Raw genomic sequence first — 25886 nt, forward strand, 5'->3', positions numbered from 1 at the left:
TGTTTACATGCATCAGGTCGCTAATATCCTGACACTCAGACAGCCAAATCTTGAATTGAGTGACAAAATACAGTTTAACTTGCAATTTTAGCGGCAGCTTTATTGACGCACATTAAAATACATTGGAAAAAAGAAAAACATTCTGACAGTTCGTACTTTTCACGTTCCCTTCTGTTCTAGCTTTAGCGTTCGTCATTATTCCTCCACTGCCTTTTTCGCCTGAATTGTCTTACGCTAAACATATATGATCCATCGAGAAACAATCAACAATCAAGTGTCTCTCAGATCTGATTGGTTCAGAATAGATGACATCATTATGGTAGCTCTGATAGCTCAACTCTGTAATTCCATTTGACAAACCAAATCAGAAAACATCTTCATCATTTTGACAGCAACAAACCATAGACACAAATTCACTGCAAAAACACACAGCACTATCTCATGCAAGTGGGCTGGAGTTGCAATGCTTTGGCCTCTCGGGGGCCACCGTACACGAACAAGCCAAAAACAGAACATTGAAAGTTAATAAAATGTCACATCCCTCTCCTGATTGTAAGAAGCTGTTTGGAGGAATGGGTTTTCAAGACTTTTTAAGTGTGTACAATAATTAGATTTTGTTAACTGAAATCCGCCCTTTATTTTCTTTGGGTTTGTGTAAGCAGGTTCTGGTGGACAGGAACTTTAAAATAAAGTAAATGATGAGACATTCCTGTTTTTTAGCATTTAATTCAATTGTAGTTCTAATTCCAAAGCAGCAAAATAACTCATGTTTTCACCTCTGGCCAGTGGACATAGCGTCAGCTTCACAGAGGAAGCGACAGAAAGTTCCCGATAAACTACCATTATGTTTTTTACACAAGCTACTGTATGTTTTTATTGTCCCAAACGCTCACTGAAGCAGAAAAGAAAGTCACAGGCTTCACATTTTCAGTTTAATTATTTACGCAATGAAACGCACTGAGAGCGAAGCTCTTTCCATGCAGGTGCATGCTGTCTGTGAGGTGCTGAAATGAAGAGAAACAATAATAACCTTCATAAAATACAAATGAATCCAGAGAAAAACTGTCACTTCTGCTGATATTTCATGATTAGGATTGCGAGTAGCATCGCCTGAATATAACGACTGTAATGCAGCACTAAAAATTTTACATCGAGGATAATGTCTAAATGTTTCCTCTCTCATTTTAGACCATGTACGTGTCTATTCATAGCACATAAAAACTCATGCAGTCTTTTCATAAAATCAGTGTAGGCACCAGTCAGTTGTGTTCAACTAAGACATGAGATCATACGTAAGAAAACACCGGGCTTTGGGTTTGCATTTGCAATGCAGCCTTAGACTCATCCACAGCTTGTGCTCACTCCATAAATACATGTAGAATTCAAAGCCTGTGCTGAGCTAATACAACGTATGGTGTCAGAATACGCTTCAACATCCACATCAAGTGAGCTCCTGGATAATTAGTGTTAGAATCAGTGCATACACCAGGGAGACTGTGGTTCTCATTAAATTTGTTAGCTGTGAACTTTTGCTTCGCACATATTGTTTACCAGTGTGTGCGTGCCACCACTAAGGGCATCCAGACTGCCTTACCAGTGAACTGCTCACCCAATGCTCGTTCTCACATTTAAATTAAAACAACACTGGCACTTACTGCTTTGATATCATTGCTAATCAGTAATGGGACATCACACTAAAATAACAGAAAAAGCAAACAGTGGTTTATATTGAAATGTAAAACCACGACAGTAGAGTTTCCTATTAGCAGCAAGTTGTCTGCGCAACCTGGTCCATTTCTGCGTTTCCTCCGTCATGAAGATAACCATGTTTCCTGTAGGTGGTTTATTGACATTGAAGTATATTTTAACATTTTTGGATAACCTGATTATTCAGTTTAATATGCAGTCAATAATAATATTCAGCACTTATTGAAATAATAAATTCTTGCTCTTTTTTTTATTTTTTTATTTTGCTCAAGCACTGGTTTTAAAACTCTTATACTTGCAACATGAAACAATACATCCCACATACAAACATCCATATGGGTATTTCGCTGTCAACACCCTCTGCCAATCAAGAACTGGTGCATTCGTCCTCTTGCGCCATACCTTGTGTTTGTGTTTGTTGGCCAAAGTCTGTAATTTGTGCATTGAAATATTTTTATGGAAACGAGCAGTCAGATGACTGGGTATTGCAGTTTTGCCGTTATTGTCCCAACCCTGTTGTTAGCACAGACAGCCAGTCCCCACAGTCTACATTTCTATCTACTTGCCTGCCATGTCTGTGCCTCTAAGCAAGCATAACTAATAAGCAAGATGAACAAGCTTTGGCAAGTGACTCACTCAGGTCACCAAAGTGAGTTGCGTGCTAATTTCAGGTCTGATTTAGGGTCCAGTGTGTTTGTATCCTCTGTCACCAGCTGGTGTGAGGCTTAAAGACTTAAATGCAACAACACAGTCAGTGAGAGAATACTGAAAACCCCTTTGCTTTAATGTTAGGGGAGGCTGAATTGAAAAGCTGCACCCACAGTGTTTAGAATGTACTGGTGAATGGCCTCTCTGTTGCAGCCTGACGTTATGACTTTGGCCTGAAAAATTGTGTCATTTTATGTGGAAACAATCAGAAACGATACAAAAGGAATATTTTGCTTATATTACAGAAGAGGTACAGTGCGCTCGACATATGATCCTATTACTTGTGAAACTCTCCTCCAATTTGTCCGTTAACAATGAGGTACGCCTGGTATGCTGACTCGGTATTTATGATCTCCCCCTCCAACGTGAAATTGGTAGACTTAATGACCCAACTGCCTCTGTGCCCGGCTGGATTCTGCAGCATGCAGATGAAGTCATGCGTAATCCCGCGAAATCCACCCAGTTTATGCATTTTAAATGGGAAGTCCTAAATTGCAGAGCTGCTTTTTAAGCGAATGCGTTTCCACTTGAAAAGCATACAGCTAAGGACAGTGTCCCATTGTGGGGTTTCATCACCCAGGCAGATGTGTTTTAGAGACTGTAAACGTCCTTTTTTTTTTTTGTATGTAAAGGTTGTGAAGTTAAGACGGTACATGCAGGAAAAACTTTCTGAAGAATACCTAACAGAAAGAAACAGATTTTTGTGGCGTCCTTTTAGAAGAATAATGATAACTTTACCTTATCATAACTATGATGTTCAGCAAGTTCATTTCTACATCTGGGGCTAAGCTATGTAGCAAGTAAAGATGGTTGACCTTCCTTAATAAATTGTTAATTTTAAAGTTATTCTTCCCTACAGGCTCTGGAAGTGGCTCTTGGTCCGTACAGTCTCCTGTTAAATATCGATGTATGTCCCCTTTCCTTAATGAGGGCTGTTGCTCCTGGAACATGGTTTTTGTTCTTGTTGAAGGGTTTTTAACTCCTTTAGTTTGATTTGAGTGATTCACCTGAGTGGACATGCAAATGTAAAATATATACTGCCTATTTTTTTTTTTTTTTTTTTTTTTTATCCTTCGAGCTTGGTGACGTGGCCTTATCGTTTGATGTAGACTCGTGATCCATGATCTGACTCACAAGTGTCTCCAGGATTAGTTCTGCACATTACCTGCCTGGTCACAGCTGGTCACTTCAACTTAAAAACCTCAGCTTCCCGTTTCCCTGCTGATCTTATTCTGTATGTCCTCACTGTATGTTATGATTTGTTTCTTTACATCAGCAATTTCTGTGTATATATTCTGCCACAACCAATCAGGCCATTGGCTGGTTCATACCCAGTATTTCTTTGGACAGCGCTGATATTTAATCTCAAGGTTCTTACGATCGCAGCCAACACACCTCCTCCTGGGGGCCAGATTTCTCTGAGCTATGCAGATTAGGCTGTGTGGAGGCTGCATCTGGACTGGTTGAAGCTGAGGGGAGGGGTCTCTGCTTCTCGGTGTCCCTGATCAGACGGGCTGAAGTTCCGGACTCTGAAACTTTTACTCTCTTCTCCCCTTTGTACAATTTTTTGTGACTGCTGGAGGGGGCCAGGATCAGCCTTGAGAACTTGACTTTAAGTGTTAGCCGCAGTGGGAACGGATGCCTTGCTTCTCATTGGCAAGTTCCCATTTAGGTAGAGAGCTCTTTTTGTAACATTTGTTCTTGATTCAGAAGAACCCATTTTTGTCCTCTCTCCCTCCTTCGGTTTCTTTTCCTTTCTTTTCTTGGTTTTATTTTCTTGTCAGGAAAAACGAACAAAACAAAACAAAAAAGACAAAGAGCAAGCTGGGTTGTAACAGTGCTACATGTCAGTATTGTAATTTGACAGTCTGACTTGGTGTTTTTCTGACACACCATCCATCTAGGACTGCAGCTGAGGTGATGGCTTGTGCTCTGCTCAGGCTGTGTCTCTGGATGAAATACGTAACTTAGCTTCATCTTGCTTGGTTTTTTTCATTAAAGCTTAAGAGGGGGTGCAAGTTGAAAAGTCGCCTCATGAATTGGTAACCTCCAGTTGGACAACCAAGATCACATGAATGGAGATAGCGGGACATAGTTGTCTTTCAAACATAGTCTCGGTTGTACATGGTTGCACACATCAAAGATTTCAAAGCAAGGTATGTAAAGAGCAAACATTTAAATTTCTAGATGTTTCTATGGAAGATTGTAATTGTAAGTTTTGAAAATCAGGAAAAAAAGGCTTTATCCAAGTGAGTAGACGCCTTGAATTTGAAAACCAATTTGCTGCTGCCAGTTGAAGAGGACAAACAGAGATCCAGATTGAGCTGCTAGTTACTGCCCAGTGAAACAGACCTGTTACAGATCATCCCCACATTGGAGCTGCTGTGGTCCACTGCTGTCCACGGTTTGATCCCCACGGTCAGCGTACACAGTATCTGCTCAGATAATGAGTGAAAGCGATCCTCTTTCTCTTGTTGATGTGTTTACACCATGTCTGATCACTTGACCTGGGAGTGAATGCTGATTGAACCTTCTTCTACTCCTGTCGAAAGCCGGATATTTGATTTTTTTTTTTTGCCCACTGGAAATGGAGCTTTAGCCATTATATAAAGCCGTTTTGGAGGATTAAGTTGCAAATTTGCTCCTCCTTCCATCCTCAAACAGAAGCCTAGCAGTGCAAAGAATTGAGCTTCTCTTCAGGAGATTGAAAACCTCCTTTCAGCACCAACAGCCCTCATCAGCTGAACAGGATGCACATACATATTCAGCAATGTATCGGCAGAGTGGTACCTCCCGAGCCCGTAGTCAAACATAACGTATCTTAAGGAAACCTTCAAAATGCAATATTTCATGTAGCACTCTCACAGCAGCTGAGACACGTCGGCTTTGAAATCTTTATCAACTGACTGAATTCATCTCATCCTTCACATAACTTCGCAAGTCGATACTGTTGCTGAAGAGCAGATAGTTGTTCACATGAAAAACGCCAACCGTAACAACACAGAGAGAAACTTTGGATGATATTTATCAATGAGTTCCAGGAGTCTGCTGTTTCAGTAAAGGTGTTGTTGTTGTTGTTGTGTTGAGACAGCTATCATGGAGCTGGGAGGAGAAAACAAAAGACAACAAGAAAGTACTGCAGAACTGTGCGTGTGTGTGCGCGCGTGTGTGTGTGTGTGTCTGTGATGCATGCTTAAATCTCTTTCTTTTGAAAACTTGTTAATAACTCAGAGGTGGTTCACATTGCCAAGTTTTCCCCCTCATATACTGCAGCGCATACAAGATCTTTTGAAAAGAGCTGTAGTTAGTTTATTCACACCCCCCAATTCCTGTCTCCCCACATTGGCAGTGGGAGCTCTTTAAAGCTGTTCTTCAGCTGCTTATTACACCTGCTGATTGATTGCAGAGGCCGGTTGGGGGTTTTATTTGGTCTTGAAATGGAAAAATTCTCATATCCAGGCCAGTTGAAAAAATTGTGCTGAAAGCTTTGAGGAAAAAGAAATTGTAGTGTTTGTAGTTGAAACTGTCTCAGTCACAATCTCCCAACACATCAGAGCCTGAATGTTTGAGGACAATGCCTGGTTGAAGGCGGAAACTCTATCTTGGCATGTTGCTAGGCGATGCATTAATATTAATGTTGTCTTTTCTCTGTGTGCACTCTCTGCCTCCCCCGGGATAAACCGAAGCTTAAAGATATCTCCATCTCACTGATACTTCTTTTTTATCCTCGTTAAAAGTCCTATCAAAGGTTTTAATTACATTCTGCAAATGTAATGCTGCGGAGCTTTGTTGAGACATCACGATTGCCTTTTTAAGTTTCCAGTTTGTAGTGCTGATATGCTCAGCTCATTTTGGGCTCGGTGTAATTGAAAAATGGGGATTTGGTACATCTGGCTCTGCTGCATTTGAACATGTCCACACATCTGAGTTTTCCAGATTGAGGTCGATAATTTTTTTGCCTAAAATTCAGTCTTCACATCTGACTCTGAGCAAGGCTCCAAAATTGAAATATGAAAAACACAAACTAAGAAAAGCTAAAGCTCCATGATTGCTCTGATTCCAGTCATATTCACCTTTTTTTTTTTTTTTTTTTTAAGATTTCTTCATTTGAAATCGTCTTGGTCAGGAGAAATAGATCTATGATGGAGTTCGCTGTCTGCTTCACCCTTTCCCCTGCTGGACTTGTAGCCTGGAGTCTTTGTAGAAGCCTTCTCTGAACCTCTGAGCTGCCCTCTCTGCGAAACCATTTTCCTGGCACTGAAACACAGATGTTATCCATCTGATTAAACGTTCAAGGTTACATCTCCAAATACATCAAAGTCCACCTCTCCCAAAAGAAGCGGCGTGACAGCCAATATTTTTGGTAGCCTGGAGGTGCTGGCTCTAGTGTCCTCACTTTTTTTTTTTTTTTTTTTTTTTCCATAGGCACATGAAAGGGACTCCAGCACACGTTGTGTCTCTACAGGTAAATTGGTATCTCTGCACAAAGGTGAATAGGTGAAATGAATGACCACATTTTTTTTTTTTTTAATTCATTTAAGCATTCCTAAGGTTTATTTACTAAATCTAATTTGCTATTTGGGAAGAAAATCTGCTGGGTAGGGTGAAATGGTCAGCTGTCTTCCTCTCATTAAATGTGTCGTCTGAGTCCAAAAAGAGATAAGCCCGTCGTGACAGCTGCAGAAGACTAGTGTCATTCCCTGCTGTCTAGTCAGATACTGACCTTTATGTGCAATGCTGGTGAGGTTTCCCTCAATCAAGAAGAAATGCCAAATATTACAAGTCTGCATCTAATTAAGTGGGATTTTGTACTTTTATGTTTGTTTCTTTTTGTGTTTGTGTGTGTGTGTGTGTGTGTGAAGTTGCTCTCTTTGACGTTCGCACTCTTGAGGGTTGAAATTTATCAAATGATTAAAAACAGAAAAAATATAACAAAAGGAAGGACTGATTCGGCCTCTTTTATGATAGTGATTTAGGATGGTTGATGCAATTCCATAAATTCTTCTGCAAACGCTGATTATTTTCCGAATGGATTAATGAGTTTATTGGGGTTTTAATTAACTCCATTCCTTGTTTGGTCCATGAAAGGTGACATATTGACATATTCAGATGTGACTTTTGCCTATAACGGGGAAAACTGTGTAACTGATTTTTAAGATTTCTGTAAATATTCTATAAATTGTCAAATTACTAAGTCAGAAGGTAGAGGAGGCAGATAGTGGTGAAAACAAGAGCTTGGTTCTGTCCACAGTTCAGCATCACATCTGCCAGCATTTCTTGAGGTCCTTAATTTGTAATACACACAGTCTTGAAAGAACAAACCTTTTGTTTTGAGGGGTAGTGCCATGCTTCCTGTTGGCAACGCCTGGTCACAATGATTAGACATGAGCAGACACACAGCTTCTGCGGGCAGCATGGGTCATGGAAATGAGCATTTAGATGAATGCCGATGAGCGGAATCATATATAATGTATGAAGGGAAATATTTGCATTCTCAAAAATATGAACACGTTTGTTTTGGGCAGCGGCCAAATGTTATTATGGGCTTTTAAACTGTGTGTGTTCAAGATTAACATCCGTGTGTGTTCAAGCTGTTGTGGAAATACCTTTTGCCACAGAAAGTGAGTGCTGCTTTTAACAGACATTTATCCAAAAACCCACATACTTAAATATGATGTTATAATGTCGTGATGCGGGACATCCCACTGAGAAATAAAGCCAGTGTGTGATTGGAGCAAACATCACTCCTGAGTCCAGGCTCTGTAAGATTTGGTAGCAGTGTGTTTGTCCAGAGCTTGTGCTATAGCCAGAGCTGCTCTCCAGAAACACTTGCAGTGTGTGCAACTCCCTGCGTTTGAGTACTGACAGTCGCTGCAACTGGAATCTGAATTCTTGAAACGCTCCTCTCACCAATTCATCAGTAACAGCCCTGCACATCTGCCGCTTGTCATCCCTGACTCATTACTTGTCTTGTTCCCTTTCTTTTTTCTTTTTGTAGAGATTGAAAAAATTCAGAAAGACGAGGGGAAGGAGGAGGAGAAGTTCATCGACGTCGTCATCAACAAGAACATGAAACTGGGCCAGAAAGTTTTAATACCAGTCAAGCAGTTTCCTAAAGTAAGTGGAATTGTACCGCCAACAACACCACCAACAGAGACTTCACCGGAGCGCGATACACAGATTTTAGATTGTGTTATTTATAGATAATGAAGCCAACTGCAGTTGCTCTGGTTTTGATATAAATTCCTAACAACAGCCACTTGACACTTTTTGTTGATGGTTTATGTTATTAGATGTAGCATATCTACAGGCAGAGTGTTGGCTGACAGAACTGGGGTATGACTATATTGGGGGTGTTACTTCCTGTCTGAAGAATTGTTTAAGCTTTTGAGATGTTAGAATTGTGATCATCAGCCCTATTACACCGACCTTGGTCAATGACGACTCCATGTTCCGCCGTATTAAATTCAAATATGAATATTTATGAATATATATGAATGTAAGATTCAAAGGACTTTTGTCATTGCGGATTTCATTTTCTTGAGTGCCCATTGTTTCAGGGCCGATTTGTGAACTTGTAGGTGTTTTCTCCACAAAGTAATAGCTCGTAAGGTGAGAGTGTGTTCGCAATGCAGCACCAAAGTCAAGCACGTGGAGTCAATGATGACCAATCTGACGGTGACCTCCATCTGAGGCCATTCTGAGTGATAATGCAGTTGCCGCATTGAGTGCACTCCAGCCTCGCCCTCCACCGGAGCCTTTATTTGCACCACACGGTCGGTGCATGATAGGGATTTCCCGCTTGGAGCACACTGGGGTAGCTGATTTAAAACTGAGAGGGCTGCTCCTACACAATCACTCAAGTTTTCACCTCGGCACTCCAGGGGGAAGGACGGTGGTAGCCAGTAGTGAGTGGATGGAGAGGACAGCAGGAGAGCACACAGCAATAATACTCCAAAGGCATAGTGAGGCTTAGTTTCGCTGTGCCTTTCTGATTAAAATTCTACAATCGTAATGATATGCATAGTGAAAGAATGTCAAAGTCAATTTGCTCGATATAAAAATCAGCAATACACCAGGTTTATACATTATTCTTCAGCCTAGATTTTTATTGTACAGTCTAGATTTTTAGTTTCTAACATCAATACTTATTTTATTTTGTACTTGTTTTTTTTTTTTTTTGCTGTTGTTTTGTTTAGGTATTTGCCTCTGCTCCTTTATATTCTCCACCTTATTTTCTTTGCTTCTATGTCCGTGGAGGACAAAAGAGCAAACGTAATTTTGATTCCTCGGTGTATCTTGTATGTACAGAGGAATTGACAATAGAGTTGACTTTGACCTTGACTGACTTTTATTTTTCTCCCAGCATGACCCACCAAAGAGTCATATCAGCTCCGTGACATCCGTCACACATCGTCAGTCTTTAATATAAGGAAACCATCTGAAACAGGGAGAAGCAAAATCATTTTCAATATTACAAAAAAAGAAAAAAAAACCCAAAACCAAGCTATTGTCTAATCACTTGCACCATTCACTCTCCATGCAATTTGGTAGTTGCATGAAAATGAAAAGAAAACAAAAACAGCCAAAGCTAAAGGACAAGAATGCGGCTTTGTGTGTTTGTTCATCATAAACCAAAGTAGTGATCAAATTATAGATGAAAAGCTGGGAATTCACCCAAGTCATCAAAGAGTCATGCTTTGAACATGGCTTAAAACTGAATCTGAATATCTGAATAATTTAACAAAATGAATTAAACTCCGCATCTGTAAGATTTTATTTGAAGTCTGTTTCTTTTGCTATCATTTTTAAATTGTCTTTAAAGAAATGTCCACAGAAACAAAAAGAAGAGTTCACCAGTCAGTACATACACGGCATGCAAATGCATGAAGTGCTAATATCATGCTAGCCTAATTTTTTTTAAGATGCAACCGTATGTAGCCATTGTTTGATTTGGATTTCACTGTGTTGACACAACCTTTGTGTGAAATTTGAGTGGACTCATTAATCACCATGCGTTGACATGCACTCTATTGTGGAGTTGAAAGCACTTCTGCGAAATAATCTCTGGGTTTGTACTGCGTATGTATGCGGTGTCATCTGGAGGCTGATCTGAGTCTACCCAGGTTCACAGCTAAACAGATTTGCTCTGACAGCTTTGATAAGTAGAGCTACTAATACGCTGTTTAGGGCTCCAACAAGCCACCGAAGGAAGACAAATTCAATTTGTTCTGTCTGACAGGTAGCAATGGCAAGAGTGATTGGTTTGACTTGAATGGGTTTTCTTCTGAGCTGCGAACGTCACCTTTTGGCTTCTGGCATTGAAGTGGCACAACCATTTTCCAAATAGCCATTTAGGAGCACATGCAGAGAGGCTAAATCCATCTTCTGAAAACAAAGCTTTTTATCACAATGAAGAGGCTGAGGACGCCACGCTGCAAGCTCCACACTGCCGATGCTCTTTGATAAAATTCAGCAGGTCCTCAGCGACTGATACATTTCTAGACTTTCTAAGGGATGATATAGAGCTGGCGGAGTTCTGTTGTGTAATGTGACAATTACAATTTTTTTTTTTTTTTAACTCCTTAAGTGGTAGATCTGACTGAAAGCTTGTCGGCGGAAATAGAATCACATTTTACATGATTTAACAAAAATGACACAGCGTCACACCTACTCAGGAGCTAAAAATATCTTTTGAACAAGGATGCACAATCACTTGCTCATCTGTACAATTGCTGGGTCTGCAGGCCCTGACTCGGAAAGCTTTTCTTTTTGCCGGAAGGCACTGCAGGCCATTAGCAAGGCGCAAAGAGTCCCACTGGTTTATTTCCAGTTCACACTGTGGCTTTTCTCAGTGCTGGGAGCAGTGATTTATCCCTCTGCTGTCGTTCCCGTCCTGCTGTCCTCAGCACAATCACAGCACTGGCTCGCTGTGAATACACCTTTTGCCAGACTCGCACTAATACGTTCAGCGCATGATAAAAAGATCTCAGATCTGCCCCATCCATACTCAAACCCTCCATCCCCCTTCATTTTGAGTGTGACTAATGATGCATTCTTTTTTCACTTACGTCCACTGTCCACCATCCACCTTAATGCGGTGCAACAATTTGAGCAAATGCTCAGCCATAATTTCAGTCATCGCTTCTTTTTCCTGCTGTGTCACTTTGTTTTACTTCACAAACTCCGCAGTGGGGCAGCAGGCAACAATCTGTAATTAAACACACCAGCTTTTATTCTGGTGATTACAGGCGCTAGTCGCACAATCCTCTCACACAGACTGATGATATGGACCAGTGCGGGAGCCCAGGCAGGTTTTGGTAAATCACATAATCTCTCATGATAACTAAAGCATGAGCAAAACCCCACGGCATCAATCACAGTGAGAGTCGAATGGATTTTGATATCTGATAAACAGCAGGGATTACATTTATGCGTTCAACCATATATTTAGATGGTCCATATGAGGAAGTGTGTGTGTGTGTGTGTGTGTGTGGTGCATGTGTCTGCGTATGCAATGACCGGGGGCTGTTCTGTTTAAATGTCCAGATTAAGACTTCAGTCTGACATTTACTGACATTACTCAAATAAATATAGAGCAAATCCCCGTGATCTCTAGTGTCAAACAAATGCCATTATATCAATACCTATATCACTCTTCTGTAAATAATAGACTGCAGTGGCATGTCTCGTACAGTAAGGCCAAGATGTATAAAACTTTACCAGCCTTAAAATATTACGCGTCTTCAGGTTTGCTGTGGTTGACAAAACAAATACAATTAAGAATATGCACATTAGCACTCATTTGGCATTACCAGTTTAGGATTACTAGCTTTTATAATAAATGTCACCAGTAGAATTATAACAGACAAGGACTTGCAGATCTAATTTTGGAGAGAAGAGAGCGAGAGCACTTGGAATATGCTTCATTTGTATCATGCAGAGCTGGTATGTTTGTTTTCTGTTCAATATCTACTCATGCAATCAACCATTTACTGAAAGCATAGTTCATGTTTTTATGGGCATGACTTGGTCCCCAGCCACAAAAAGTTTACTAGCAGAATCCTGTTGATATATGATGATATCGAGAACGAGCATACGTTGGCAAATGGCCAACATTTCAGAGGAATCATAGATTTCATCATTTAAGCATTCGACGTTGAGATTTCATTTTCATGCTATATTTTAACCACCCCGTAGACAACTGTGTAACAGCCACCCCATTCACTGCGGCTGAAGCCAGCTCACCTAGTCCTGCCCTGCGGAGTTTGGCGTAGCAGCACATGAACCAATTCTCCACCTGAGCAGAACAATAACTGTCACTGCCACCAGCTGCAGTTCAAGGCGGTGGGGTCGCCTGAGGGACCAGCGACCCGCAGCTGGGTCGATAAAGGAACGTTAGAATGAACGTTATTGCATACATCTGCTCATAAGTAAACGACAGCGCCATCCAAAGAATGCTACATGTGAACTAAACATAAGGCGTGGTCGATCGTGACACAGTTTTTACGTGTAAGCATAACAGAGGGTTAGGGTTAGACAATCACTACTTCCAATTATGAATTCCACAATAAAATTAGAGCAAAAAAAAAAAGAAGTATTGCCCTATGCAAATTGTATTTACTCGACTGGAAAAAGTGTTGACAGTGTACATAATCCAGGCAGCAATTACATCGCTCATCAAAACGTAATTGGCAAAGCAAATGAGTTGGTATGTAAGTGTAAGTTTTATGTGATGGTGCTACCAGATCAGGTAATGATGAAGGCCTTTACTGCATGAGCCTTTTACCACACTCTCAAATAAAATTTGCAATTAATGAAATGACCACAAACCAATTGTGGCTTGTGATCTCAGGCCCTAGGGCATTTGTCTGTTGCATTTCATGGAGTTCAAGACCTCCATGTTTTCAGCTGCAGTTATTATGCTTTCTAGGTGGAACATAAATGGCTCTTTCTATTCCCCAAGTGTCTTTTTGTGCTTTTGAATCATGATTACAGACAGCAGTTGAAAAACAACAGGAAATGATGGTGAGAGAGACGTGAGAAAGTTCCCTGGACAGCTGAGAGCTGCAGACACGAGAGCATTAACCCTTAAACTACGTGGGCGCTTGATGAATTCAGTGATCTCAACAAGAAATAACTTTTTTTTATCACTTTGCGTGAAAACATAAAAACCGGAGTAAAATAGCTGCAGAAGGAGACAGCAAGTCACCAGTATCCCCCTCCACATTCAAATTAAATCAGGCAATTTAAGAACATAAATTAATAGAGCAATTTTTCATTTGTTTTCCGTATACTGGCTATAATGTATTTTTCTGAAAGAATGATCAAATTAAAAACTTGTCCATGAGTCAGCAATTGGACTGACTGTTTACAAAATCTGACATAATTAAATTCAGAAATTAAGAACGTAATCCGTAATTAATAGTGCGTTTGCAATCACTCAGTTTCTCCTGGAAACTGAGTGATTGCCGGTTGTTAAGTAGAGTCCTAATGACGCAGTGGACCGGGAAGGTTGTTTCCCATTTTTCATTTAGCAGATTCCATTTGTATTACAGTACACTGCAAACTTTTCAGTGCGGACAATGTGGTAGATTCGAAATTAAAAAAGGGCATTTGTTCTGTCTTCCCTCACCAACAAGCCACACTCTAATTGTGTCTCTCATTTCACTGAAACTCAGCCTGCAAATAGTAAATCCATGCCTGCATTAAGTTCTCTGTCAGAGGCTGTCTGATTTATTTGTTCCTGTAAATTTGCTCCTGTGTTGACTGTGTGAAGCCTTGATGTATGCCTAGCTTATATACCTCTTACACTACAATATTGGAAGCGGCAGAGTAGCACTTTGGTCTTGATAACAAAAAGCAAGCAAGCAAACAAGCTTTTCTCCTGGCAGGAGCATTTTTCTGTATGGGCACCAGGAGGACTGAGACATCTCAAATGCAGTGTCCAATACTTTACCTGTCAGAGGGAATGGGTGCACAGATGCTGCAGTAACACAGGGAGATGATGTGCGTGTGATCTGTACTTTGCAAATCATTGTTCAACAGATTGCACAGCTCAGTGATCAGGGCTCCATCCAGGTGGAAATGATGGATGCGCGGGACATCGGTTAAACTCAGCACATTTAAAACATTTCCTGACACCCTCGCTTCGCCCTGGCACTGCAGTCTCCTTTAGTGATCCTTTTGTGAACTTGAACATGTTTCCGCCAGGACACATTTTGCTTGCTGAGATAACTTTAAATGAATTGAATTTCCCTGACCAAACACTTCATGTCATATTGACTGTATCTGTTAATTATGGGTTAATTCATTTCCAACGTGAACAATTACATATGCTGTTCTCCGACCCTCTGATACGGCTCAAAGGAGTGTCTTGTAGCACCTCTCAAATCCCTCACCCAGGAACCGGTAGGAGCTTCCTGTTAAGCACTCGCTTTTCGCAACAAAAGGCCGGGGAGCTATAGGTGTAGAGCCAAACTGGCTGTTTTCTTACCTCCTGCTAGCTAATTGATGACCTAGATAGTCGTGGGAGACAGATGTATAACTCACTGTTAAAAGAAAACACGGAGAGGGGGAGAAAAGCATCGCTCTCTCTTTGTCTCTCTGACCATCTCCAGTTGCTGGTGGAATTGCGCTTGAGCCCGCCTTAAGGTTGTACGACTTTGATGGGCGTCTGCACACGGCATTCCCCCGCACACAGTAATGCATAACATTTGGATTTTTATGGCTACAAAGCGCTGACCTTGTGAAGCAATCTAAGCCAGGAGGCCTTTGAGGGGAGGGAAGAGAATCAGATATGCTCGAGTTCAGTGTTAGCGCAAATAAACACATTATGCTAATACGGTAAATCTATGCTCAAATATTGTAGATGTGTGAAATGTTGTAAACGAAACCGGAAGTAAAGTTGTGTTTTTTCAGCTATGAAAAATTATGGCGCTGGCAGATATGAATCAAAAATACATAAAGTAATAAAGCATTTTATATATATGTATATAGAGAGAAAGCGAGATAAAGACAATGTTAATAAAATGTATGTTTTACCGGACAGCAGCCTCGAGGTTCATAAATTCATAAACTCTTCATTTTCTTACCAAAATTTCCCCCCAGCTTTGGAAGCTTTGCTTATGTTTCTAGCAGTTCTCCTTCTATTGAAGTTGGCATGCTAACCAATTAGTCCCAGACTGACTGACCCATCTTACTTTTTGATACTGAGCTACTGTGGCGTTCGAGTTGCCATGAAGAAGTAGCACAAGGGGACTGTTCGACAATGACTGATGCTAGTAAACAGGAGTCATTGCTAATGTTGCCTATGTAGCAATAGCGAAGCTTCCGTAACTTATGATTGGATATATAAGCTGTAACTGTTCATAGTTTAAAAGTGCACTCCACCAATCTTTCATTCCAGAGTCGGTCTGCTAGGAACTGAGTCACTGAGTGTCCAGCCTTCAAAAGCATTTCTTCTGTTCTCTTTTGTGGCTTTGAAGGGGACTCATTATTGCTGGGAAAAATTTAAAATGGAAGAAACTTTTCTGTGATGGGCAGGGTTAGAAATGCCACGTAATAGCACCTTAAATACTGCCTCACATGTGAATGTATTGGCATTAGTGTCAGTCAGGAAAAGCTGATACCAGAACATCTGTCATTGTGGGAAATGTGTTGCATTAAATTAAAATAGTGATATGACGAAATGAAGGCTGGTAACACATCTCTATTGTAGCTACACTAAAAAAATAAATAAAAATCTTTTGAACAAACGTAATAAAATCATTGAAAATGGTTCCACCAATTAAAGTTTTGTTTTGGCAACGTAATAAAAATCCTTAGCTCATTTCATGAACTGCATGTTATGCTTACATGATTTGTTCATGCTCTTTTTACTAATTGGAATTTTGTTAAACATTTTCCTTATGTGAATTGGACAGAGTGTCATTGTATTACACAAGTAAATTTGAATTATTTTAATTGGATTAAGTTTCCAACTGAATAACTAAAATAGTAATTTATGTTCTTTTAAAAGTTACCTATCTTTTCCCATCACTGAATAACTCCATTCCTTTGCAGATCAAAGGCTGCAATCAAACCCACATCTCTTTTGTGCCGCCTACAAAACAATGCACATAATTCAGAGAACAAAGTGAAGAAAACAAAATATCTTCAACCACTTTCGATGCAAAAGTGGATTAGAGAACTCAAAACAGCCAAAACACGCATGCTGTAGTGGAGAACATTCCTAATAATGCCAATCTTCCTGCAACTGCCACTGAGCACGGTTTACTCTGCCAACATACACTGGGGAAAGAGAGACAAGAAAGAAAAAACAAAAGATAAAAGAAACTCAATTTGGAAATGACTAAATGAGATATAATCAACTGAAGTTAACAATTTATAATTACAGTAGAAATACTCACTACAACCACCGAGCCTTTGGATGGGAATATAGAATTATATGGAAGCAGCCAGTCCTGCTGATATTAGGAATCTATCATAAACCCTCGTTATGGTTCAGCGCATAAAACTTTATATTCATCAAGTATCCATTCAGCAATCTATATATGCATGAGAATGATACTTGCTTAATGTGTTTATGCATCTCATCTAACAATATTTAAAGCCTTTTGATTGTGTTATTTTATCATCTAAATGCCTTTGTGTCACTCTGCAGTAATCACTCTGTACAGTGACACTGTCCAACACGGTGAATTACTGTCCAGAAAAATGTGAACAGGTCATATCACGCGCAGTGTTACGTCCCACGTGCCAAAAGTTGTTCATATCTAATGCTTAGCAAAAGATAGAAAGAAGTCCACAAGCTAAACGTACGGTCTTCAAAAGTGCGGCTGATGGTAATCATTTGCCGCATATTATAAGGTGGACATCCGCATATGAAGCAATGAAGTAAATACAATTAAGGATGTGAGTGGTGACATATGTAGACAAGTATAGCAGAGGGTAGCTCCGCAACAATTAGATCGAAGCTGGCAATTCTACTTAGCTACAATCACATAGTACCAACCAAAAGGAGTAGATGAGATGTTGGATGGAGTGTGCTGTTCTCCAAGTCCCATAAATAAGAAGCTTACCTTTTCAAAATAGCATCCTGGAGGTAACACCTGCACCGTGGAATAGAAGCAAGATGGCGGATGAAGTGGCTGTTTGAAATGCTCCACGTCACAGACAGGGTTTTGAGAGAAAGCGTGGCTGTTGTATGTCACAATAACATGAACATCCTCCAAAGATGTGTAAAAGTCGAATGGCCAAATCCTGTTTACTCCTCACACATAACATGTTGATGCAGAATGCATGTGCATGATATATGTTTAAGGATGCATGTAAATTTAAAGTCCACAACCCCCATGAGGCCACTTTTTCAGCGTAATTTGGCAAATTATAGACTTATTGTAAGGTGTCAATTCCACTGGGGAGCCATGTCTCAGTAACTTTCCCAAATCCAGTTTCATGCTCATCCGGTTTTACAGTTTTAGTTTAATCTAGTATTTAATATATCTCCAAACGGTGTGTCCTCACTGTCTGGCTGAAATTTCTGAAACTTCTGCATTCTTGATCATGATGTTGACACATTCCTCTAAGTCACCTTGTTATTTGTCACTGTGCAGTCTCAGCAATTAAGCTTCAGGGAAAATGAATGCAGCACTTTGCAGACATTCTTTGACCCAGTTCTTGCCTCAGAGGCAACAACACTCGGCTTCCATATCGTACTGCTGGAGGTTTTAGGTGCAGCCTGAGATGAAGTCTGTCGGCCAAACACCACAGGCTGTAAGAAGTCACCTTCTCTGCATGTCATTAGGGAAATATTACAAACAGTATATACTACATTTAAATTGTGTATTTAGTACATATCCTTTGGAGGAAAGATGGACACACATTCCGTTTTTCATTTAGAACAATAAAGGCTATTTTTTTGTTATGCAACTGTAAAAGCATAAAAACCATTTCGACCATTTCAACCATGGATGATGTATGATTGAATGATGAATAAGAAAGCTATAAATATATCATATTATTCATTTATTTCCCTATTTGGTCATAAACCTTAGTAATTTCCTCTGCAGTGAACCCTGCATCCTCACTATTGTCCATAACCTCATGCTAAATGAACATATCCATAACCTGTGAACTTGGGTAAAGACCCCTTAGGAATACTTCCATGCTGATTCCATCCTGAAAAAAATGCTGATAAGTTTTAATCCGCTTCATTCACTTGAGTGGTGTGTGATTGACACGAGAAAGGTCTTTGCTCTTTATCTCAAACACACAGATTCTGATTGATCCGCGTTCTCTCTCTCTCTGTTGCAGTTTAACTTTGTTGGCAAACTCCTCGGGCCACGCGGGAACTCGTTAAAGAGACTACAGGAGGACACCCTCACAAAGATGTCAATTCTCGGAAAAGGATCCATGAGAGACAAAGAAAAGGTAACACTCCAGTCTGTTGCTTCACCCCTCCTCTGCTCCTCTCCTCGCTCCTGGCTTTTACTTCCATTTCAATTTTATCTCTTTCTGCTGCAGCAGGTTTGAAGTCGTGGTGGGCTGGACCTACGTTTAAAAATAAGAAAGAAAAGTTTAACCTCTCTTACACTTAATGAAATTTTAATTTTCTGGCAAACTGCAATGTTTCCTCCTTATTATGTGCTTTTTTTTTTTTTTTTTGTTGTTTTGTTTTTTTAATTATTGACGGTGAAGCCTCTCTGTATTCATTAGTAATCAAGCTACCAATTATTCAAGGGACTCATCTTGTATGGTCTATAATATAGAAAGGAGGGGAGGAAGAAGAAACGCATTTCTAGTGATCAGTGTGGGGTATAATGATGTCATGTTTCCTCAAACATTCTACTTCTTGGTTTAAAATGTAAAAATATTCAGTTTGTTATCAGATTTTTTTCCATAAATAACATTTACTGATCGTCAGATTGACTCTAGGTCTAATTACTTCTATTTCAGACAAATGTGTGATTTTTTGTGTTTTTGACACTTTTGTATTTTCCATCTACTCTGACTGTTCAATACAATTTTTTATGAAGCTCTTATTATTGAAATGTGTGCTCACCTGCAGCAAATCTCATATGTAGTTGATATGTTTTACATAATTAGACCAAAAAATTATTGTTAATTAGTTTTAAATCACACGCATGTTTTTTCCATTCATTTCTTTTATGCATCTGTATCCGAATGTGACAGAAAATGAGCTAAAAGAGCCTACTTTTACATTTGAGTTCTGTCTCGTGTCTAGTCAGATGTGAGTGAATCAGTAACAGGAACACCCTTTGGCTGACAGCTCGTGGGGTCACAGAGTTTTGGAAAAACAGCTTCGCCTCGAAAAACAGATTTCAAAAGTTGATGAAGATGTGGGTTGCCAAACATGTCTGGCATCTTTCAAAGCCTGCTCTGTCTCATGGTAAATAAAACACACGCTGCAAAATCAAAGTCAAATCCATGTTTGCAGTCTGAGCTCATAATGATGCATAAATAAGAGCAGTTTTAATGAAATGGGTGGAAGTTGAAATTCCAAGTTCAGGTCCATCGTCCACGATCACGTTAAGGACAGGATATAAACAACTCCAGCAGCAGGATTGATTGCAGACTGGACTGGTTAACTGGAAATAAATCGACTTCACTTAGCTCGTCTGCGTCCCTATGCTCTCTCTGTTTGTCGGAGGCGATTTGTCGGTAGCGATGATTTTTCGCCATCATACAGCCCATTCTTTTTGATTACTGTGATCAATAGTCTTTGATGGTCGCCTCCTCTCAAGCACAGAGAGAAAAAGATCTGTCATGGAGATGTGCTGACCTCGACAGCCCTTACCTGTCTTGTGTAAATCCGCTGCAGGATTTATGACTTTTTTCCATGCAGCACTGCCCTCTCTCTTTTAAGGGAGGGGGGGAAGTGGTGGGGTGGGATACATCCTCACTACCAAACTACTACTTCATCTTCTGCTGGTTGCTGACTTTTCTGTTTTCAGCTGCACAGCATGTGTCACTGTCGTGTTCGGTACTTTAGATTCCCCGTGTAGGTCAGGCGGCCGAACCGCTGCAGAGCCAAGGGACAGGCCTAATTCAAAACCGAGCTGCCTTTCTTTGTGGAAGCGCTCTCTTTAAACAACACCTTTCTATTTATGTTGACAAAATGCATACTGTATTGTCTCGATAGTCCTCCCATGTTGCTCATGACTCGCTGGAAAGGAGATAATGTGTAGTTTTCATCCTTCTGCTGACATTAGAGGAAAATGTAATTACATTCTCACTGCTCAGATAATATAGCAGAATAGACATCTTGGAGATTGGAACTAAAATCTTCGGTGCATTCTCTGTTAAGCGCTTACATGTGGCTGCATATTTAAGAGCTGCAAAGGGCTGCTCAGGTGATTGCTCAAATATTTGCTGCTGTGGGACCTTGGTCTTGTGTTGACAAGAATGAGAGTGCAGATAAGCTGGAAGGTGGCGAGCTCTCAGTCTCCCCGCCTGCTTCTGGAACCTCAGTGGTCCTGCCGCTGTCAGAGCCGGATGATGTAAAGGTGTCCGTGTTCTGTGGCCTCTCCTTGTTAATGCTGCAATTAAGTCATCCATTTCTGCTCTGCGGGACTTGGACTTGGACAATCACATTGTCTTTGTTCTTTGTCTTTTTGATGACACGCTAAGGGGGAGTACCTCCATGGTCTATGAGGATGGGATGTTAAACCTATGGCTCTAAATTAATTGCCTGAAGGATTTATATGAAGAAGAATATGAATTACGGGAGATTAAATGTCAGGGCGTGGGTGCTTTGCTCCAAATTGTACACTCACAGGCTCAGTAAATAATCATTTATTGACAATGTCACATTAATCAATGTGCTGCTTTGCTCCCACTGACTACAGTAGCTGTTCAATCCATTGTTATCATTATCACCCAGTTGATCATTTTGTCATCGACTACTTCTTAATCCTTCTCACCACTTGCACACTCAGCCATTTGGAAGGCAGGCTTGTTTTGCTTTTTTAGTTTTTTCCCCCTCCAGGGAATTTCATCCTGTACTCCCTGAAGACATAGTGAAATTGTCTGTTCTTTTTCTCAAAACCACGAAAAGGGAGGTCAGTTAAGGCTTGGTTCATTTGTGGAGTACGATCCAAGGCTGGTATATACATTGGTTCAGTGTAGTATACAACTTTTTGTTTTTTGTCCGGGAGAAAATCTGGTTTTTCTGCACCTTTGAATGTCAGAGGTATAGAAAAACAACGCTAATGGAGCCGAGCATGAGGTGGCTGTTACTGTTTCATATTTCCCCATGTCTTTCAGGCAGAACAGCAGAAGTCACACTCATTCCCTGGTATCTGTCCTTAAATGTTTCATTGGAGTGCAAACGCGCAGAGCTCCACGTTATTCTTCACCTCGAAGCTCCATCTGTAGGAGCTCCTGTGTCCAGAGTCGTCACGGAACCTCTGTTTTCCAGGGTGAACGACTTTTCATAAGCAGATTTACTGAGAGGGAAAAAAAAAATGTAAACAGGAGGAAGATGCTGGCAATAGATATGAGAAACAGACAGTTATAATCTCCAGCCGTGGGCTGCTTAGCCGCTAAAGCACTGAGCTGGCTCACGGATGCTTCTTATCAGCGCTGGGAGAGGAGTTCCCATGTATGGAAATGGCTCCAATATCACAGATATCATATGCAAATGATTTGGTCACATGGACAGATTGCTTTCAAACAAAATGGCTCTGGACATGTTAATAGATTGTACAGATGGACAGAGAGAACACTTTTTGAACATGGAGATGACACATGCTATTAGATCTTTTTCTTTTTTTGTCTGATGATAGTTAAAGCACATGTTTTTATTTATTTATTTATTTATTTTTTCATGCAAATGAAAGGCAAGAGAAGATACAGATCTGCACCCTGCTTTACACTCTCTGCTCAAAACTGTTAGCGCTGGTGCTATGTGAAAAGGAGCCCTCTGCTCGTAAAGCACAGATTTATGGGGGAAATTAACATATCATTAACATTCCACAGGCAGTCTTAAAAGAAGGTTATTTATAATTAGGTGACATCAGAGACACAGGCTTGCATGGTGCTAGGGAGGGAGAAGGGAAAGAGGAAGTTGGCGCCACTGGAAAGGCCCTTGGAGAAGTTCTTTTTTTTTTTTTTTTTCGAAAAGGGGGAAACTGGGACGCCGAACCTGTTGTTTCCTTTGTGCAATGTGATGGGAGACATTTGGGGGTTTTGCTGTCCTATTTCTCGCCACCAGTAACTTGATAGTAGCCTGCTTTTGTCGGTCTGAGTGGTCTGTCCAGCCCCTCACTGTTTACTGCTATTCTTTTCTATAGCAGTCAACATGAAGTGCGCTTCTGCAGGCAAAGGTCGAGAAGGACGAGTTGCGCCTGCTCCACTTTCAGTGGTCTGAGTGGGACGTCGTGTTCTTCCAGCTGCTTAAGCCTAATATCTACAACTCTCTGTACTTTGATGCTCTCTGTTTGATGGCAACAGGTGATTGGGTTGAATTGATGCTGATAATCCAGTAGAGTTTGAACGGACTGATCCACATCTTGCAGTGAAAATAAATACGGTACTCCACCATGTCTCTTAAGATGGACAAAGCCTCTTTGTCACCTTGGCAGTGCCTGGCTCTCTCTACTCCCTATATAATCCAGAAATTGGCAGAGTTGGAGAGCTTCAGTGTCTTAATTGCATGGCAGTGTAACTCCCGCTGTTCTGTTGATTTCACTTCAATATACCATGTCGAAAATATTTACCATTCTGCACTTGTATGGGAACACTCTTGATGACAATTTTCCACGTGACTTTTGTTTGTACGCTGCAATGACTTTAGCCAGCCACACTTTATCACGTCATCGGGGAGTTAGAACTTGCTTCTTTCAGTACCATTCACACAGCTGGGCATCTGGACCTTCTTGGCTCATCAAAGGCCATTTCATGCTAACAAGCCAAAATTAGTGCGATACTGATATCAAAGACAATAACTAATAAGGAGTAACAAGGATGTTTTGTTAAAAAGGTGCCTTATTACTACTCCTGTCAACATTGCAGTATAACTGCAGGGGCTGTGGTGGTTCTTATAACCACTTACCTTTCTTTTTATTTATCATTTTATTTCCTCTACAGAGCAAAAAAAAAAAAAAAAAAAAAAAAAAACTTATTTTAAAACTGGAAAAGAAAACAATAGAAAAATTTGGAGGAGCTAAAAAAAAGTCAAAAAAAAAAAAAGAGTTATTATGATGAGGTGCACAAGAGCACATACTTCATCTGTGCATTTGTTCGGAAGGCAGGCAGCTGTGTGAGGACAAAAGCAATCAGTTAAATGTGACAGTTGAAAGGATTGTAAGGATTGCCTTCACGTTGAAATATAGTTTACAACGCCCACATAAATATATTCTGTTTGTCTTTTCGTAACTCTGCAGCACTGTAGCATCAAAGCTCATTATGTAACACTGTTACTGAAAACCTCCCTGCAGTAAATTCTTGCTGAAATACAAAAAAAAAAAGAGATAAATGATCTTAACTGTGACAGCTAACTCATGCTAATCCCTTAGACGATATATGACACCAAACTTTTTCTGCTTTTTTTTTTTTTTTTTTTTGTGTTGCATCAGGAAGAAGAACTACGGCAGAGCGGTGAAGCCAAATATCACCACCTGAATGAAGATCTCCACGTCCTCATCGAGGTCTTCGCTCCACCGGCTGAGGCCTATGCCAGGATGGGTCACGCTCTGGAGGAGATCAAGAAGTTTCTCATACCAGTACGTTCGCTCGTCTCTCCCTGCCTCTTTCTCTCTCTTTATTTCATACACACAAAACACCCGGGCACTCTCACATTTGAGTATTCCTCCTACTGAGTCTTCTTTGCATCTGCTATTTGGCCCCGGCCAACTAATTTTCAGCTTGTCCACAGTGAAGCCAGTGACTAACAGCAGAGACAGCCCGCTCTTTCACTCACACCCTCTGTCTGTAACTCGCACTGTAATTCTTTCGGGGGCTGTCAGAGTGTGTGTGTGTGTGGAAAGCATCTGGCTCAGTGTGTGTGATTCTGGGTGGGATATCATGGGTATAACAGGAATAAAAGAACGCAGGAGGGAATCTTTCTGCATCGGCCAAACCCTTCTTGGCATCATCGAGCGTTTTTCCTCTTCCTCCATTCATTATAGATGATCTCGCCAATGCTCAAAGCTATGATGATTTACATCTTGTCATTAATTACCCCCCAACCACACGAACACACACACACACACACACACACACACACGCACACACCGACACACACATACACAGCCCACCCCCCACCCCTCCATGCTACCCTTACTTACTACAACCATAAAACACATTTATGGATACAGCGGACATATGACAATCATACCAATTGTGAGATGATTAAAGACCCATTTCCATGTCAATTGCGTGTTTTTATTTGGCAGCATAAAACAACTGTTTGAGGAGATAAAGGCGAAACGGGGTCCCGAAGATTTATCAACAGGATATCTGAAATGTTTAGCTGCCTCAGGAAAAGCGGTCACGGCAGTACAGTAAAAGTACATTAATTAGATATTCCCGGGGCTGTAGCCCTGGAGATAAAGGACGTAATTTAATAAGTAATTGAAAGCGAGTCCATTGCTGCCTCTGTGTGTGTGGATGTGTGTGAACACATTGCCTCTTTGTTTGCAGGATTACAATGATGAGATCAGACAGGCCCAGCTGCAGGAGCTCACATACCTGAACGGCGGCTCCGAAGATGCCAAGGTGCCATCGGTGAGGGGCAAGTCCGCCGCCCGTGGAAGAGGGACACCTGTTCCAGGGCCTCCCAGGTAAAAAGCTTCCAAGTATGTGGGTGTATGCAAGTTGTTGTGTGTGTATGTGTACACTTTGGTTCAGCTGGCAACTGAGCATTAGCTACAGTTAAGGAGCTACTGGGAAGACAGTGTTTTGTCTGTAAATGGATGAGTGTGGTGTCCTGTTGCATTTTCAGAGTTGCTGGTGCCAGAGTTAGAGTTAGAGCGCATGCACGACTGTTTCTGTTTGATACAGTAATACAACTAACATATTTGTCCTGCTGTTGTTTTTATCATACAATACATGCATGCCACATTGATGTTTACAGTGTTTTGTTAGGCCTTATTCCATGACAGAACCTTCCGTTATTTTTCCTCTGAATCTTTCAGCAAGCCTTTTTTTTTTTTTTTTTTATAATACCGCAGCGATTTGAAAAACATTTGTCAGAACAAACAATGCCAGCACTTTGCAATATGTGTGTGTATTAGCTCTTGATTTATTAAAGCAACAGCTCCTTCCACAGTCAGCCAAACCTGGGACTACACTGCAGGATCTTTCTGCAAGTGAATGAGAGCATATGTCAGTGCAGGGCAGAGTGTGGAGTGTTTAAAAAAATAAATATAACGCACATTAAGCTTGTGAGCTCAACAGTAATTAAATATTCACGTGTTTCTCACACTCAATGAAATTGCGTACGA

At 40.7% G+C, this 25886-nt stretch overlaps 1 protein-coding gene across 1 annotated transcript in view; it reads left to right on the top strand.

The window, feature by feature from the left end:
- khdrbs3 (KH domain containing, RNA binding, signal transduction associated 3) overlaps window positions 1-25886 on the top strand; it is a 95063-nt gene that overhangs the window by 37377 nt on the left and 31800 nt on the right. The window contains exons 2-5 of the mRNA XM_029514661.1: window positions 8414-8532; window positions 18733-18849; window positions 24018-24164; window positions 25084-25223. Of these exons, the coding sequence (XP_029370521.1) occupies window positions 8414-8532; window positions 18733-18849; window positions 24018-24164; window positions 25084-25223 (523 nt within the window). The remainder of the gene's footprint in view (window positions 1-8413; window positions 8533-18732; window positions 18850-24017; window positions 24165-25083; window positions 25224-25886) is intronic.

The sequence above is a fragment of the Echeneis naucrates genome, chromosome 11 (assembly GCF_900963305.1).
Source record: "Echeneis naucrates chromosome 11, fEcheNa1.1, whole genome shotgun sequence".
Taxonomy (NCBI): domain Eukaryota; kingdom Metazoa; phylum Chordata; class Actinopteri; order Carangiformes; family Echeneidae; genus Echeneis; species Echeneis naucrates.